The sequence below is a fragment of the Oryx dammah genome, unplaced genomic scaffold, assembly GCF_014754425.2.
Source record: "Oryx dammah isolate SB20612 unplaced genomic scaffold, SCBI_Odam_1.1 HiC_scaffold_8, whole genome shotgun sequence".
Taxonomy (NCBI): Eukaryota; Metazoa; Chordata; class Mammalia; order Artiodactyla; family Bovidae; genus Oryx; species Oryx dammah.
In genome coordinates this window covers 1569109-1586419 of record NW_024070192.1, presented here as the reverse complement: position 1 = coordinate 1586419, position 17311 = coordinate 1569109, and the positions used below count along the sequence as shown (strand labels likewise).

Genomic DNA, 17311 nt, shown 5'->3' with positions numbered 1-17311 from the left:
GGCGGGCCTGGGGGGCCTGGGTGGTCACTGTGCCCGGTGAGCGGGCACGCGGGGCCTGGGTGGTCACTGTGCCGGGTGGGTGGGCCCGCGACCTAGGCCTGAGATCAGCGCCTCCAGCGTCTCTCACGCCTCACTGCCGCTCTGCAGGTTACTCCGAGGACGGCGGGGCGCTCCGCGGGGAGGTCATTCCCGAACACGAGTTTGCAACGGGACCGATTTGTCTGGACGACGAGAACGAGTTCCCCCCTGTGAGCACCGGACGCCCCTAGAGCTGGGTCCCTGCGCCTGGACGGGCCTCCCCTCCGCCCGGGGGGAGCCGCTTCCCCGTTGTGTGCTCTGCACCACCTAATCCTGCGGGACACCCGGGAGGCCAGCGGGGTTTAGCGAGCGGTGGGCCTCCGCCCAGACCAGCCCACCCGCGTGTTAGGATGGTGCGTTCTCTCCCAGGCGGTCTTGCGGCCTCCCCCGTTCAGAGACCTGGGCCTCAGTTCCGCTTCTTTAGCTGTGTCTTCGCAGCTCACAGAGGAGGAACCTGCCCGTGTAAACTCCTTTTCCCAGGGCGCCTCATGTCCTAGCAGAACGGTGGCGCCCTCGTGCTAAAGGGGACGCTCTAACAGCATTGGGCCCTCGGCCCCTCCTCTCTGACAGACAGACCCTGCAGAACCACGTGTCAGCCGGGACCTCGCCCACCCCCGGCCCCTGCTTCAGCCCTGTGGGCAGCGGGGGTACCCCAGGCTGGGCTGGGCCCTGGGCAGGGGGTCCTTCTCACGTCTTGGGAGACGAGAAGCCTGTGCCCCTGGTTCTGAGCCTTCAAGCTTCTGTTCGGGGCAGCAGAGAGCCCCTCTTGTGAGCTTTAGTTAGAGAGCAGCCCGGTCGGTCAGCTTGGAATCATCTCGAAATGGCCTAAACGTGGGGGACTCCCTGACCGTCCCTCCTGGAGGCAGAGAGGGGCAGCCACTGGGGCACAGGTCTTGGGGGCCAGTGTTTTCTCTCAGTGCTGACTTCATGCAGGTGGATTCCATTTGCAAGAGGGTGGAGGGTGGATCTGGCTTCTCTCTCGCATAGATCTGTAGGACAGTCTACGCAGAGGAAAGAAAGGGAGGGGGCCTCCCTGGTGGTCCAGTGGTTAAGACTCCACACTTCTCACACAGGGGTGCAGGTGTGATATCTGGTCGAGGAATTAAGATCTCATATGCCACATGTTATGGCCAAAAAATACAAAACAAAAAGCTGCCATGGGCCCTTCGTGCAGGGGGTGAAAGGCCACATTCGTCATTTCCCAAAAGGCTCCACGGGGTGCTGCGTGAGACGGACATTTTTGGCTTTTTATAGATCGTCACACACAGTGCCAACAAGTGAAGCGGACATTTCAGGGCCAGAAAGCAGTCATCGTTAAAACCGTGCATTTAAAAAACATTTGTTGGTTCAACGCCTCTCAGTAGGGCGGTTGTCTTGCTTTGGGGATTCTCGCCCCTCTTCACTACAGAGGGAGCTTTTCTGTTCCCCAAAACTTGGCATCTGGGTCCTGAAGTTGCATCCTTGGAACCCGGAGCAGGTCAGACTCAGTGGCTTATGGGACCTTCCTCCCCGTCATCAGCAGTTGTAAAAGTCTGGGGCTGCTCTAAAAGATGGTTGGATTGTGAGACTCTCCACTGTAACCAGAGCAGACCCGGAAACCTCTTATATTTACAGAACCAGATTCCCTTGGGTATTGGCATTCAGAGGTGATCTCTTGCCAAAGAAAACCTGTATCAAATTAAAGGTACCGCATGTTATTTGGTGTACCTGTTATTTGATACATCATTTGGAGTAAAAAACAAAAAACTGGAGATGCTTGAGAATTAGCAACAAAATGGGAGGCCTGTCTGCTTAGGCCATGCCAGGGAGCCTGGGAGGAGCCAGTCGTCCCGTCTCCCGTGTCAGGACCAGATGAGTGGGAGCTGCTTTCAATTGCTTCGAGGCTTCTTATTTATACAGGAGTGGGCGTGTCCCTCACCGAAAGAGGTTCCCTGGAATGCTCGTCAGGCCCTAGTGATTTTGAAGCAGCCCCCAAAATTGTGCAGAGACAGCGGGAGGACCTGCAGGGACCATCGGACCCCAGCCCTGCCCTGAGGCTGCAGGCACAGCAACGGGCAAGGAGCGGGCGGGTCAGAGGGACTGGCTGTGATCATCCCCAGAGAGTCTAGACACTTCTCTCTCTGCCTGTCCTGAAGTGCCAGGCCCGTTACAAACACTGGCCCAGAAGTCTCATCTCTACCCACATTCCTAAAGGCGCTCCGGGATCCTGACACGTCCTGGCGTCTTAGTAGCTCACAGACAGGAGCGGAGGTTTACGCGGATAATCCCGAGGGGCCCTGTGTAGTCACTGCTGATCTTCCTCTTCAAACACGCTGACACTCGGCTGGGTACCACCCCGCTTCCCTCCTTGGGATTTACTCTGCTCCGAGCACAGTGAGAGAAAGAGGACCGATCATTTCCGGTCCCTCGGAAAGATGCTGTGTTCGGGAAGGGAGCAGCTTTGGGTCGGTAACAAGTCGTCCTCGGCGAGCCTGTGTATTTTCTGACTTTCGTCTTACTCTTGGGAGCAGGAGTGAAGGAATTGGGACCAAGGGTGTTTACTCACTTTTTCACAGTGACTTAGCAGTCTGTGTTTACAAGTAAGATGAGCCTTTAAGGAAAATACACATATACATGTCAATATGCATATATATTTTGGGCTTCCCTGGTAGCTCAGACGGTAAAAAAAAAAAAAAATCGGCTTGCAATGCAGGAGACCTGGTTCGATCCCTGGGTTGGAAAGATCCCCTGGGGGAGGAAATGGCAACCCACTCCAGTGTTCTTGCCTGGAGAATCCCATGGACAGAGGGGCCTGGTGGGCTGCAGTCTGTGGGGTCGCAAAGAGTCAGAGAAAACCGAACATGCACACACACGTGTATTTTTTACAAATAGTATTTTCTGCACCTAAAGAAGACAGGTGACCCCTGTGGCCACACGCAAGGGTCGGTCTGTGGACTGACAGATGGGGAACCTCCACCAGCCCCGTGTGGACACTGACCCGTCGGCATGCCACCCACCTGCCAGCACCCCCCAGAAAGGGTAAGGCCGCTCTGTTTTGATTTCGGCAGATCACTTCGTGCCGTGGAGATCAGCAGGACAAAGCCACACCGTCCTGACGGGCAGCAGGGCCGCCCCGGTCAGGTGGTTCTGGAGCAGACGAGGAAGATGGACAACAGACAGGCGGCTGAGTGAGCAGCGGCGGGGGGGGGCAGAAGCCCCAGGACGTGGTTCTCGGCCGGTGGGCACGGGGGCCGGCATGCACCCACGGCCTGCCCTGGAAAGTGTGTCCCAGCTGCAGCGTCCACGGGAAGGAACCGTATCCATCGACAACCCGAATTTTACATTAACGAGGGTATCCTTTTGAACATGTATGCTGTGTCTAAAATGCACCTATAGGAACACCTCCCGGAACTGTAGTCCTTCTATGTGACTCAGGCTGTTGTAGCCAGGCAAAGGGTGTTTGCAGTGATCGGAATAAACCATTCATGACCTTTCAGTCCCATCTAGGACACTAATAATAAAATCATGGCAATGCACTTTTGAGGCTTTATAGTTTTACTTTGTGGTTTGAGGAAGCAGGAAGAATTCCTAAAAACTACAAAGTACAGACGTTTGCCTGTGGAAGGGAGGGAGGGAGGTGGGGAGGCTTCTGTGGCTCTTCTGCTCAGAGACGAGCAGACCTGCGTCAGGTCTGGGTCCACCCTGCCCCAGCACCCCTAGGGGAGCCTCCCGGCCGCGGAGCATCTCCGGTCGCACCCCGCTGCCTGGTCGCAATCAGCACGGTCACAAGCTCCCAGGTGGCCTGCAGGCGCAGGAAAGGCGGGGCGGGGCTGCTCCAGGCGCCAGAGGGCACGGGCCTCCGTTCAAAGGACCAGCAAAACTGGGTACATTTAAAAAAAGAAAAAGGAACTACAGCGTGTTGTGCGCTGCTCGGGGTCACGTCCTGTTCCAGGCAGGCATCTTCACGTCTCTCCTGGTCTCCTTCAGCGTCAGCCTGCGAGTCCGGTTACATAATCGCCCAAGTTCAGAGGCTGGTCTGACTCCTGACTCGCTGCCTTTGCTCACAGCGCGGGCGCGGTGCGCTCTCAAACGAGGACGCAGAGCGGTGACTGCAAAACAGCTCTGAGCCTTGTCTTCAAAGCACGCGGGACCGCGGCGGGGGCAAGCACCGCGTGTGTGTCCCTCACGCGGCCCGGCAGCGGCAGGCGGGGCGGCGGGGGTCGCAGCAGGGCCGCACGGAAGGATCCTGGCTGTAATCCGCCCGCGAGACGCGGTCGCCGGCGATGTCGGCGAGGACCCCCGCGAGGGCCGCCGCGACCCTGGGCAGCACCGCCCGGTACTCCGCGCCGCCCTGGTCCAGGGGCGCGGCCTCCGCGCGGTCAGCTTCCAGGTCGAAGATGAGGGGGCGCTCGTGGTGCCGCTCGGGGCCGACGCTCCCGTCGCAGGCTCTGGCTCCGCCTGGGGAGGGGAGGGCAGAGACCCCGTCAACCCAGCGTCTGCCCGAGGTGTGCAGAGCACCCCGACGAATTCTAAGTGCTAACTGGAGTGAGCCCAGAACCGGCGTGCAGCGGAGAGACCAGTTCACCCACACAAGTCTGAAGGGCTCAGCAAGGAAGGGACGGGGAACCCACAGTGTGAATGCTATTAAGCTAGACAGGCCTGATAAACACTTCGTGTTTTCCACTGAAGTCCTTAAATGTTCATGCTAGGAGCGAAGACTATGTCCCAGGATGGAGACATTTACCTAAGGACAGGGAGGCCTGGCATGCTGCGATTCATGGGGTCACAGGGTCGGACACGACTGAGCGACTGAACTGAACTGAACTGAACTGAACTGAACTGAAGGACAAAATTCAACAGACCCCAGTTCTAACAAAGTATAAAAGCCAGCCTCCTCAAGCTTAAGGAGATTAGGTGGTAATTAACAGGCCGTGAGGGGGCTACCCTGGTGGCTCAGTGTAAAGAATCCCCTTTCCAATGCAGAAGACTCGGATTTGATGCCTGGGTGGGAAGATTCTCTGGAGAAGGCAGTGGCAGCCCAGTCCAGTACTCTTGCTTGGAGAACCCCGTGGACTGGGAATCCTGTTGGGCTAAGTCCACGGGCTCACAGAAGAGACTCACACACGGCAATACCTAAACAGCAACCTCGTTCACCGAAAAATCTAAAAGCGTGTCCTCATCACAGGACACACGCGTCTTTCTCTAGTCTAATGTAGCAACTCACTCCAGTGCTCTTGCCTGGAAAATCCCAGGGACGGGGGAGCCTGATGAGCTGCCGTCTATGGGGTCGCACAGAGTCGGACACGACTGAAGCGACTCAGCAGCAGCAGCAAGAGCAGTCTAATGTAGCAGGTGTCAATTCGTCTCATCACAAAGCAGGTTTAAGTCATCCAGATGCAGAGTTTCAAGGATGGGAGGTGAGAGAAGAAGGAATCAGAGCTCCCTCACCCATCTGTTGACATCTCCCTTCTCCCTTTGCTAACTCTCCTGGGAGCTGGGTGACTGTAGAGAAGAGCAGACCTCCCCTGGGTGTCATAATTCCTTTCTGATTGTGATCATTTCCAACAGTCTTATTACGTCTTATGATCCCGGCATTGTGGTGCCAAGGGCTTTCTGGCTGGGTTATGACTTCTGAAATTAACTTAGCCTGTAGAAACCATACCTCTTCGATAGAGTAATGTAAGGGCTGTAATCTAGAGCTTCCCATCTGAAAGCATAACAAATATCTGACTGGTTTGCATTTCAGGTCTCGGAGAGTCGCACATCCCTGTGGCAGTTTTAATATTCCTCAAGTGGTGAACTCCGAAGAGCTGGCTTTGCTTTTATGACACATTTCCTTTGGGGTCACTTATTCATGCTCAACGCAAATAATGTTTGTTCTTTATTATATAATTCATTGGGAAGCTCTACCCTCGAATAACTGAATCAAACTGGAATCCATATCAAGTCCCAGATTTGAAGGGGCTTTTTTTTTTTTTTGCATGGAGTGGGGAGAGGTCTTGGTTTTCATTCATTACAGACAGTGTTAGAGTTCCTGCCAGATCCTGCCAGATCCAAGGCTCTGCGCGACCAGATCCAAGGCTCTGTGCGAGGCACATCAAGAGGACAAAGATTGAAGAGCTGACAGAGTTGAGTTTGTGCTTAGACGCTCAGTTGTGTCCGACTCCTTGCAACCCCATGGACTGTAACCCACAAGGCTCGCAGCAGGAATACTGGAGTGAATTGCCATTTCCTCCTCCAGGGATGTTCCTGGTCCAGGATCAAACCCATGATTCTTCCGTCTCCGGCACTGGCAGGCAGGTTCCTTACCACTAGCACCCCTGGCCGTTGAGTTTAGAGGGCTTAAAACTACTAGGAGAAATAAAAGATGTGCCTAAGTAACTGGCACATATGGTAAAATGTGGTACATATCAGGGTTCTCCATATCCTACCAGCTGGGAAGATGAAAAGCATTCTGCCATCCAGGTGGCCTTAAACGCTGAGAGGGATTCTAATCTGGAGGCCAAGGAGGGTCATTGCTCTTGGGAAACTAAGACTGGACAAGCACAGGACGGGCTTCCCTGGTGGTCTGGTGGATAAGAATCCGCCTGCCAATGCAGGGGACGCAGGTCTGGTCCCTGGTCCGCGAGGATCCCACATGTCGCAAGGCAAACAAGACCGTGTCCACAGTTACCAAAGCCCCTGTGCCCTAGAGCCCGCACTCCGGAACAAGAGAAGCTGTCACGGTGAGAAGCCCAGCATCGCAACAAACAGCAGCCCCTGCTCGCCACAACTGCGAACCACCAAGCACGCAGTGAGGACCCAGCACGGCCACAGATAAATAAAACTTTCTAAAACAGAAACAAAATACAGGACGTCCCTGGTGTCCCAGTGGTTAAGACTCTTTGCTTCCACTAAAAGAGGCTCGGGTTTGATTCCCCGTTGGGGAACTAAGACCCTCATGCTCTGCAGCCAGAAAAAAAAAAAAAAACGTGCAGGGACCCAGGATGGAGGGAATTTGAATTCAGTTGGAAGCAAGAAGCCACTGGAAGTTTTTAAGAACCATCCCTGATCGAGTACCAGGTTTCTAAAATACGTTAACATTTAAGACACCCACAGGGTGAGCCAAGAAGCAGGAAACCTCAGTTTGCTAAACAGATCTTCTACAACTACTTTCTCAAACAGTCTCTTGTCAGGCAAATTACACTTTAAAGTCTCTCCAAGCCTCCAATTAACATTCAGTCACACAGGCCCCCCAAGTAGAACCATGGGGTGAAGCGTTTTTTTCGAGGGAGAAAGGGCAGTGTGGACGCGCTGGGCCAGCTCCGAGCCGGCTGGGGAGCTCGGGGAAGAGCGGAAAGACCTTGTCTGTGTATTGGTGGGCGTGGCGGGGCCCCTGGGATTGGATCTGGGGGCGACGCTGTCTGAGATGCTGCTGCGTCCCTGAAGGAGGGCACGCACCCTCGCCATGAGGCCTGAGCAGGGGTCCGCGGGGCGCCCCCCCACTCACCGGTGACGTAGAAGGCCTTGTACTGCTCCAGGCGGACGGTCTGAAGCGCTCCGTCCTCTCCGGCAGCCCCACTGTTGGGGTGGAACAGCACCTGGGGTTGGGGGGGGACAAGGCTTCCTGGTGAAGCGCCCGACACCCTCCCTGGACAGCGGGAGGGTCCTTGTCATGGTCCCTGCTCCCCATCACCGCCGAGCCCACCCCGCCCCAAACGCGGCAGACAGGCCTCCAGTCCACACGGCCTATTCCCGGGAGCCTAAGCGGGCGGCGCGTCTCCGGGTCAGTTCATCCGAGTGGGTCACAGGTCTGGCTGGACTCCAAGCCCAGAACTAGCCTGGTCATCTGCAGGGTCTGGTGCAAAATGAGGATGAGACAAACCATGTCCCCAAATCAAGAATTTCAACGGTCAGCACAAGGGGTTATGTTCATTATCCTGTGATAAACCATGGTGGAGAAGAATAAGAAAATAACGTACACATATGTATAACTGGGTCACTTTGCTATGCAGTAGAAATTAACACAGTGTTGTAACCAACTCTACCTCAGTATTTACAGTATTTATGATTTCATTTTTATTTATCTATTTGGTTGCCCCAGGTCTTAGCTGGGGCATGTGGGATCCAGTTCCCTGACCAGGGATCAAACCCGGGCCCCCTGCACTGGGAGCAGAGTCTTAGCCACTGTTCCACCAGGGGAGTCCCCTAAAATAAAATTTTAAGAATAACTATTTTATTTTACTTACTACCCCCGGTCCCAAAATTACAGTTTTCAAGGTGGCCAGGGCATGCCAGGGGCATGGGTTCGATACCTGGGGCAGGGTTGTGGGGTGGGGGTCTAAATCCTACAGGCCACAGGGTATGATTCCCCCTACCCTGACAAAAAAAAAAAGAAAAAAGAATCACCCTCCAGAATGGAGAGACCCAGAGTGGAGTTCAGGGTTCCCAAGGGCAAGGTCTGGTAGGAAATAAACGACCAGCAATCCTTGGAAAGCTGGGGGCTTTGGGCTGGAAGCGTGAGACGGCCCTGCTATGAATCATGACCAATATATATCACTGGAAAGGCGCTTATGTGATTCAAAGTTTCCATGGAGCTAAAAAAAAAAAATGAGAAACATCTGTTGGAGCGGTAAACAGCTGTCCCCCCTGAGTTTCCCAGCCCTGACGGGTTCCCGGGAAGGGTGGGCCCCCCCCAACACCCCCAACACCCCCAACACCCCCAACACCTGCCGCTTCCGAGCTCTCGTGACAGCGCCCGCAGTCCTGGCGGCGTGATGACAGCAGGCCTCGTCCAAACAGGAAGAGGATCATAATTCAGAACCCTCACCCCTTCCAGCCCAAGGAAGCCAAGCCTCTCACCGCAGGAGGCTGTGTTGTTTCCTTCTGGAGAGGACAGGAAGTGGCGGGGGGGGGGGGGGGGCGCTTGGAAAACCTATTGTCAGCGGAGCTGCAGCGTTACTCAGACACCCAGGAGACGGGAGCCCTGGTCTGTGGGTTAGAATCCTTGACACCGTGTGACTCTCAGTAACAGAAGCTCCGCACAGGCGGACTGCTGTGGGCAGGATGTTTACTCGCGTTGCCAGGCGCCTCTTCCGAAATCCAAGAGGAAGCAGGGTGGCTCGTCCTCAAGCCCGCGGATGGGTTTGGAGAACTCTGTACGTGCCCTGCTCTCCCCTCTGAGCCGACCGACCAAGGCGTTCTTGTTTATATCAACAGAGGAAGGAGGCTGGCGAATTTACACACGAATCACAGCTGGAGACATTTCCTCCCCAGGGGACACACAGTCCGAATTTCAAAGATAACTTTATCTTCTCCAAACACATGCATCTTCTTGGTGGCTTTTCTTACCTGTTAGCTTTATTCTATCTGATCCCGTTTTTCAAGCAGGAGGCACTTCCTTACTTTAAGCCCTGGAGGCCGGTGCCTAGGTGACATGCTCAGAAAGCCGGGAGGGCTCCCAGCCCTTTGGGTGCGGGCGCGCAGACCCCCATCTCCAAAAGCGGTCAGCCTGTGCCAGCCGCTCTGGACAGCGTCTCTGACCACTAGGGGCCTCTCTTCTCCTTAAGAGAGGTGATCAGTGGTCCAGAGACTAAGGACTTAACTGCTTTTCCGACGTGTGGTCTCCAGGGATGGCTGGGCATTGTGTGACCACACGGCCCCAGGTTGGTCAGGGAAGAGCAGGTGCAGAGCTGCTACGGAAGCCTTCTGTTGGCTGACAGTTCTCGGGCTTGGACATGTCAGCCTGGGGCGGGGATAAGACGTGATCAGCCATGATGCCGCAACCTCCAGCTTCCAGCTGGGAGCCAAGCAAGCCCTGAGTGGGACGTGTGTGCCCCCCTGCCAGCCCCTCTCCCTGCTGCAGCTGCCCTCGGTGCCTGGACACAGTGTGCAGGAATGCACAGCATAGAGTCAGCAGCCATGGTTTTCAACATCACAGACAAGACAGCCCTGGCTGTCCGCGAGTGAGACCGCTCCTCCGGAAAACCCACAGCCCAGCATCTGCTCTCATCGCAGGGCCCAAGGGGCGGGGTCAGTGTGCACACAGCCCCACGTTGCTTCAGCTCGCCAACTTGCCGTTGCCATTACCTGCTTGCAAAACGGAAACACCCAAAGGCTGAGGCGTTTTGCATAGCTTTGAGATGACAGTCTAGGGGTTCCTTCAAGCTTCTTGAAACTGGAATGGTTTTCTAAACCAATCCATACCAGAACCTTGTAAGCCCAGAATATAGCTGAGGGTGAACAAATTGTGTTTATTAAAACATACATGTGCCTGCTGTGGGAGTGAATGAATATATTCTGCGTATTAAGGAATGTTCCAAACAGGTGGAAACGTTTAAATCTAACCTTTAAGGCTGTTATGTGCCACTGGATGTCCCAGAATGTCTGACACAGGGCCTTGCACGTGATACTCAGTAAGTGGTTACTGAATTGCCAACATCCGCTGGATCATGGAAAAACCAAGAGAGTTCCAGAAAAACATCTATTTCTGCTTTATTGACTATGCCAAAGCCTTTGACTGTGTGGATCACAATAAACTGTGGAAAATTCTGAAAGAGATGGGAATACCAGACCACCTAACCTGCCTCTTGAGGAATCTGTATGCAGGTCAGGAAGCAACAGTTAGAACTGGGCATGGAACAACAGACTGGTTCCAAATAGGAAAAGGAGGACGTCAAGGCTGTATATTGTCACCCTGCTTATTTAACTTATATGCAGAGTACATCATGAGAAACGCTGGACTGGAAGAAGCACAAGCTGGAATCAAGATTGCCGGGAGAAATATCAAGAACCTCAGATATGCAGATGACACCACCCTTATGGCAGAAAGTGAAGAGGAACTAAAAAGCCTCTTGATGAAAGTGAAAGAGGAAAGCGAAAAAGTTGGCTTAAAGCTCAACATTCAGAAAACGAAGATCATGGCATCCGGTCCCATCACTTCATGGGAAATAGATGGGGAAACAGTAGAAACTGTGTCAGACTTTATTTTGGGGGCTCCAAAATCACTGCAGATGGTGACTGCAGCCATGAAATTAAAAGATGCTTACTCCTTGGAAGGAAAGTTATGACCAACCTAGATAGTATATTCAAAAGCTGAGACATTACTTTGCCGACTAAGGTCCATCTAGTCAAGGCTATGGTTTTTCCAGTGGTCATGTATGGATGTGAGAGTTGGACTGTGAAGAAGGCTGAGCACCGAAGAATTGATGTGTTTGAACTGTGGTGTTGGAGAAGACTCTTGAGGGTCCCTTGGACTGCAAGGATATCCAACCAGGCCATTCTGAAGGAGATCGGTCCTGGGATTTCTTTGGAAGGAATGATGCTAAAGCTGAAGCTCCAGTACTTTGGCCACCTCATGCAAAGAGTTGACTCATTGGAAAAGACTCTGATGCTGGGAGAGATTGGGGGCAGGAGGAGAAGGGGACGACCGAGGACGAGATGGCTGGATGGCATCACGGACTCGATGGACGTGAGTCTGAGTGAACTCCGGGAGATGGTGATGGACAGGGAGGCCTGGCGTGCTGCGATTCATGGGGTCGAAAAGAGTCGGACACAACTGAGCGACTGAACTGAACTGAACTGAATACAGAAAAATACACACGTGCATGTGTGTGTGTAAACACACACGTATCTATATGCACATCTTTGTAATCACTCCTATGTTTCCCTCCTCGTCTTCCATCAGCAACTTCGAGAGGATTTACGATCGTTTCTCTGGGGGCTGACTAGGAAAGACCAAGCTGGGGCCCTTGGTGAGAACCCTCCTGCCACCCCAGGAAACGAAAGAGACTCAGGTTCGATCCCCTGGAGGAGGGCATGGCAGCCCACTCTGCTGTTCTTGCCTGGAGAATCGCATGGACAGAGAAACCTGGCGGGCTACAGTCCACGGGAGAGCAAAGAGTCAGACACGACTGAAGCGACTTACCACACACTCGGAAAAGACCAAGGCCAAATCCAGGGCCAGCAGCAAGCTGTGCTGGCCTCTCAGGTGTCTTTACTAACGCTGCAGGAGTCTAGTCCTTGGGGGGGCCAGGCCCACGGGAGACACACCCTAAAAGTTCCCGCAGAGCTCCTGGTGAGCAGTAAGGCGTAGCTGTTCCCCTTGGGTCACGGGGTGCCATCAGCCCCACTCCAGCTGTGTCTCCACCCATCACACATCCCCACAAAACCCCAAACGGCGCTGTGGCTTTTATCAGGCCGTCCTGCTGGTCCCTGGGGCCCATGTTAGTCACCATGCAGCCCTGAAGAGGGGCCCCCGTGAGTTTGCGGAAAGAGGCAGCCTGAGAAAGCAGGAGGTCTCCGCCGGCTGCAGACGGAAGTTCCGCGCCCAGCAGCCAGCTCCCACGGGCTCTGGGACTGCGTTGAGGAGCCAACGTCGCAGCTTCCTGGTGACCTCAGTCACCCTCCTGGACACTTGGGAGCATCTCTCCACTGACGCAGTCGACAACCCCCCAGGGCCACATACCGCCAGCTCCCAGCCCAGGGGCGGAAGCCACCTTCCTGCGTAGCTGTCCTGGGTGGGGGCGGGGAACAGGGCTGGGCTTGGCAGGGTCTGCAGCTCGGGAAGCGGGGTCGGTGGGGGCGGGGGGGATCAGACCAGCTGGGAGGAGCTGTTCTGCCCCAGGGGCCAGCCCGGGCCTCCATGAAGGAGCCCAGGGCCCACTCTGACCGGTGCACCGGCAGAGGGGCAGGGCACCGTCAGGAACTGCCTCAGGACGTTCGACTCACTTCCCTGTGACTCTGGGGAGGCCAGAAATAGACGCTTTGATGTGCAGGTCCCTAACTGGGAGGCCAGGCCCGGATCCCACCCGCCCCCTCCCCTCCTCCCACTTCCTCTTCCTTTTGGCAAAAGTAAAACAGAGAGAGACAGCCACCGAATGCTTCCGGGAACACCCGAGAGGGGCCTGGGGGCTGGAGGGCTGTGTGCGCTGAGCACTCCAGGAGCCGGGAGAGGTCAGGGGCCCCGCCCCCCAGGACATCATCCACCCATCCACTCACTCATTCACCCACCTTTTCAGTCATCCAGTCATTCACTCAATTCTCATTCGTTGCATGCTGGCTGGGTGCCAGACCCCGTGTTCAGTGTACTGAGAATTCCACGCTGAGATTCCTGCCCTTGGGGAGCTTTCGTTCTGGCGGGGTCAGCGGAGTGGGGAGGCAGGGAGCCCCATAATAGACACTGCTCACACATCCCATCAGCTAAAACCTGTGCCTTCTGCCTACGTCATGTCAGAAAATTAGATGATGGTGAGGAAAAAAAAATCATTTGTTACAGGGAATAAGGAACCCGCCCTAGGCCAGACTGCTGCCTGGAAATCTGGGTGATGAGCTGGATTGACTCAGGAAGCAGAGCAGGGAGTGGAAAGAGCTTCCTCTCAAAGGAGTGCCCCTCCTCGGGGTCTGGCACGCTGAACCTCCAGCGGCCACTGGTGGGCATCCTCTGAGGACCGGTCTGTCTGCACACAAGCCGGCAGACCTGGATGGGGGCGGCAGGCCAGCCTCCGGACGAGCCCAGGAGGACAAGCACCTCCTCCACTCACCCTGTGTCCCGTCTGCGCCCGGCCGAACAGCACCTGCGAGACGTCCAGACCATCAAAGCGTCGGCCTCCGGGCAGGGGGGCCCCAGCCAGGGCCAGCACGGTGGGGAAGACGTCCAGCACGCTGCGGGAAGGCCAGGCGGAGTCAGCGTCAGTGTCCCCAGGCCCTCTCCCTGGTCATCCTGGGGCAAGACCCACCTGGACGGCCCCCAGCACGGGCCGTCTCTCTGCCCGGGGTTCCATCCCTGGGTCAGGAAGATCCCCTGGAGGAGGCAACAGCAACCCGCTCCAGTGTTCTTGCCTGGAGAGTCCCATGGACAGAGGAGCCTGGCTGCTGCAGTCCACGGGGTCGCAGAGTCAGACACGACTGAGCGGCGGAACTGAACCGAACCGATGTGTGTGTATAACGCTCACTTTGCTGTACGGCAGAAACTGACACAATATTAGACTCCGATAAAAATTCATTTTTAAAAATAAATAAAAAGAGAACTAAGAGGCTCTACCTGTCACCGCCTAGGCCACCACCGCCCGCCGAGCGGGAGCAGTGTGTGACCAGCATCTGCAGGGGAAGAGCCCTTCATTTCCCTCCCTGGGTCTCCATGCTGCAAACAGCTCGCTTGTGTTTAGAACGTGGTCATGGGTGATCCATGCCATCCCCTTTCATTCAGCCCTTTTATTCCTTTTACAAACGAGTCCATGTTTGGGGGCGGGGCGAGGTGCTCAGTCGTGTTGGACTATTTTCGACCCCACGGACTGTAGCCCGCCAGGCTCCTCTGTCCACCATGGGATTTCCCAGGCAAGAATACTGGAGCGGGCTGCCATTTCCTCCTCCAGAAGATCTTCCTGACTCAGGAATCGAACCCACGTCTCTTGCATCTCGCAGGCGGCTTCTTTCCCGCGTGGGCCACCTGGGAAGCCCTGGTCTGCGCTGAGGGCGGGAGAAAAGGTACCGCCCAGTGACGTGAACGAGCACCGCGCCCACGGCCCCTCCACCCGCAGGCAGCCACAACGGCGGGTCTCCCTAGTCTGATCTCCTCTTAAGTCACGTGCTACCATTTGCCTCCACACCAGGGCACATCCCCCTCCTGCATTCTGGTCAGGAAAAAAAAGTTCCAGCAGGAACAGAGCTATGAATCTGAGGGCCAGGCCCACCAAGAGTCCACATGAGGCTGGACGTCCCTGGGAGAGGATGGGCTCTGGCTTCCCCAGTCCAGGGTCTGGGGGGGAGCCTCACCCTCCAGGAATGGCTCTCAGAAGGGACCTCGCAGACCATCGCTCCCCTCCCCTGGCCCAGGGCTCCGCCCACAGCAGACCCTCCCCCTTGACTTGGAACAGAGGTCTCTGCTCTCCCTTTGGCCTCCAGAGTCCACGGGGCCGGCAGCTTATCTCCCGCGATGCCCTTCCAGGAGCTGGCACCCTACCCATGTGCAGAGGCAGGAAGAGCAGCAAGCCCTCATGGAGGACAGAGCAGTCCAGAAGCCAGTCCAGAGCTGGGGTGGGGCGGGGGTGAGGGAGGGGACATGGGAGGCTGCTTCCTAGAAGTGAGGACATGACCTCGGGGCAGGTGTGATCTGCAGGCAGGCAGTGAGAAGTGGAGGCTCTGGAGGATCAGTTGGGGTGCACGGGCCTGAACTCTGGGTCTGGAGCGAGGGAGGGGCCGGCAGAACCCCCTCTGAACTGCGGAGAAGCGGGAACCAGCCCAGGGCGTGGGGAGCATGCTCTTCAGCCTCTCTTAGTTGCCATCCTTCCCGCATGGGGTTCGCTCACGTTACCCCCGGGGGAATCTAGGTGCCCCCCTTCCTGGCCCAGGTCCTGTGGGGGGGCTCCCCCAGCACCTCCAGGTCCCTCTGGGAGACCAGCAGTTCCATCAGCACCTTCCAGGGAGCAGAGAGTTCCCAGAGCGCCAGGAAAACCCAACACCGAAGCACGCACGTCCATGACCGAGCAGAACATAGCCCGGAGCGGGGTCGTCAGGACCACCCATCCCCCCGGAGCCTACTGCCAGACACAGCAACAGGGACAGAATCTTGAAAGGGGAGTGTGGCTGGGCCTTGCCGGGGAGGGTGGCGCCTAGCCCACAGGACCCCCTGAAGGGCACAGCCTGCTTGTGGCTTCTTCTTCCGGACCCTCTGCCTTGAGACAGCCGTGCCCCCCGCACACATCGGCCTGCCTTTCCGATCTGGGGAGACAGCTGCACTCCCCTCACCTGGGGGACTATCCGCTCTCCTTAGCTGTTTTTCACATGAGGTTATTTCACGTCCTTTCTGCCCCGATCGTCGCTGTGGACTTGGCCCAGGAGTCCCCACAAGAGTGGTCCTCGGTTCCGGACAGAGACGTGGCTCCCAGCTCAGGTGTGAGCAGACACACCCCTTTCTGCACACAACCCAGGGCATCACACGAGAGCTCTGACTCAACCGGCACGAGTCTGTCCTTGCAGGGGACTCGTGGAGCTGCCACGGGACGTCCCAGTTGTCACAGCTGGGGCTGGGGCAGCCGTTGGCATCTAGAGACCAGGGATTCTAGCGAACATCCTCAAACGCCTGAGACACCCTCCACCATAGAGAACAGTCCGGCCCAAAATATCAACAGTGCCAAGGTCGAGATACCCTACTTCGGGGCTTTAGAGTCAGACCACAGGGCCCTTTCGGCGTGTGCTGCCAAGCCCCGCCCTCCCGAAGGGACATCGGCTCCAAAACAGCAGGAGCTATCGGTCTGATGCTGCTGCTAAGTCGCATTGGTCGTGTCCGACTCTGTGCTATCCCACAGACTGCAGCCCACCAGGACCTCTGTCCCTGGGGTTCTCCAGGCAAGAATACTGAAGTGGTTTGCCATTTCCTTCTCCATCACTCTGATGAGCCTGTTCCAACATCTGGTCCCTGGAGCCATGCCTGATCCATACTGGATACAACGATCCATCTTCATTGAAGAGTTTTATGCTTTGGTTTTGGGCGCGGGGGATCCCAGCTCCCCGACCACAGATCGAACCTGCGCCGCCTTCATTGGAAGGCAAAGGCTTAACCACTGGACCTCCAGGGAGGTCCCCAAGACAGGCTTCCATGGGACACGCACCAGCAAGCCCCTGAGCCAGCTGTCGCCTCTGAAGCCTGAAATAACGAGCACAGGGATGTTGCTCCATCACGGCACGGAGACCGACGGAAGGCACAGATGCCCTTCTCAACTGACAACAGCGTGCTTGGCTCCTGGTGACGTCACCCGCAGCTGACGTCACCCGTCCAGCCCAGCCCGTGAACCCCTGGCCTGACTGCAGCGAGTCAAGCCCAGGAAAAGCAGCCTGCCTGGCCCACTTCCCGGCCTCCTGATGTCACAAACTCCAGCCCAAGTTACTGTGTCATACCTACTGGGCAGCCCCCTCCCCAACGGTACTAGGCTGACCGCGGGCTCCTGGGGGCCCAGATGGTGCCAGGGACAGGGCCTGGCCACCTGCTGCTCTGGCATCACAGCTGGTTACCCTTCCGACCCCTGGCTTCAGCGACCCCCACCCATCCCTCCCCCCGGGAAGCTGGAGGACACCTGTGAGACGTGCGCTCCTCCTCTGGGCTGCGTTCTCTAGTCTAGAACCCAGCTGGCTAACGGCGAAGGACCTTCGGAACTAGAAAATTAGTCTTTAACCAGAACAAAGCCTCTGAGTGTGTGAGCAAGCACCTGGGCACCCCTGCCCATGGGGCAGACCACGAGGAGGACGCCCCCCTAGTTAGGAGTCAGGACCGCGTGGCGTT

At 56.3% G+C, this 17311-nt stretch overlaps 2 protein-coding genes across 4 annotated transcripts in view; one reads left to right on the top strand and one right to left on the bottom strand.

Annotated features, from left to right (window-relative positions):
* The window catches only part of WIPI1 (WD repeat domain, phosphoinositide interacting 1), a 28268-nt gene extending 24675 nt beyond the window's left edge, over positions 1-3593 (top strand). The window contains exons 12-13 of the mRNA XM_040244402.1: positions 148-248; positions 3126-3593. Of these exons, the coding sequence (XP_040100336.1) occupies positions 148-248; positions 3126-3173 (149 nt within the window). The 3' untranslated portion in view covers positions 3174-3593. The remainder of the gene's footprint in view (positions 1-147; positions 249-3125) is intronic.
* Position 3594: 1 nt separating this feature from the next.
* Positions 3595-17311, bottom strand: part of ARSG (arylsulfatase G) — a 56081-nt gene continuing 42364 nt past the window's right edge. The window contains exons 9-12 of one of the 3 annotated variants that reach the window (XR_005721712.1): positions 13578-13698; positions 9388-9781; positions 7547-7637; positions 3595-4515 (exon numbers count right to left, since the gene is read on the bottom strand). Coding sequence is in view for 2 of the 3 variants with exons in the window: in XM_040244400.1 (XP_040100334.1) it covers positions 4241-4515; positions 7547-7637; positions 13578-13698 (487 nt within the window). In the remaining variant the exon portion in view is untranslated. Of the gene's footprint in view, positions 4516-7546; positions 7638-8919; positions 9782-13577; positions 13699-17311 lie in introns of those variants that run through there. The other 2 variants (XM_040244400.1, XM_040244401.1) reach the window with 2 other exon arrangements.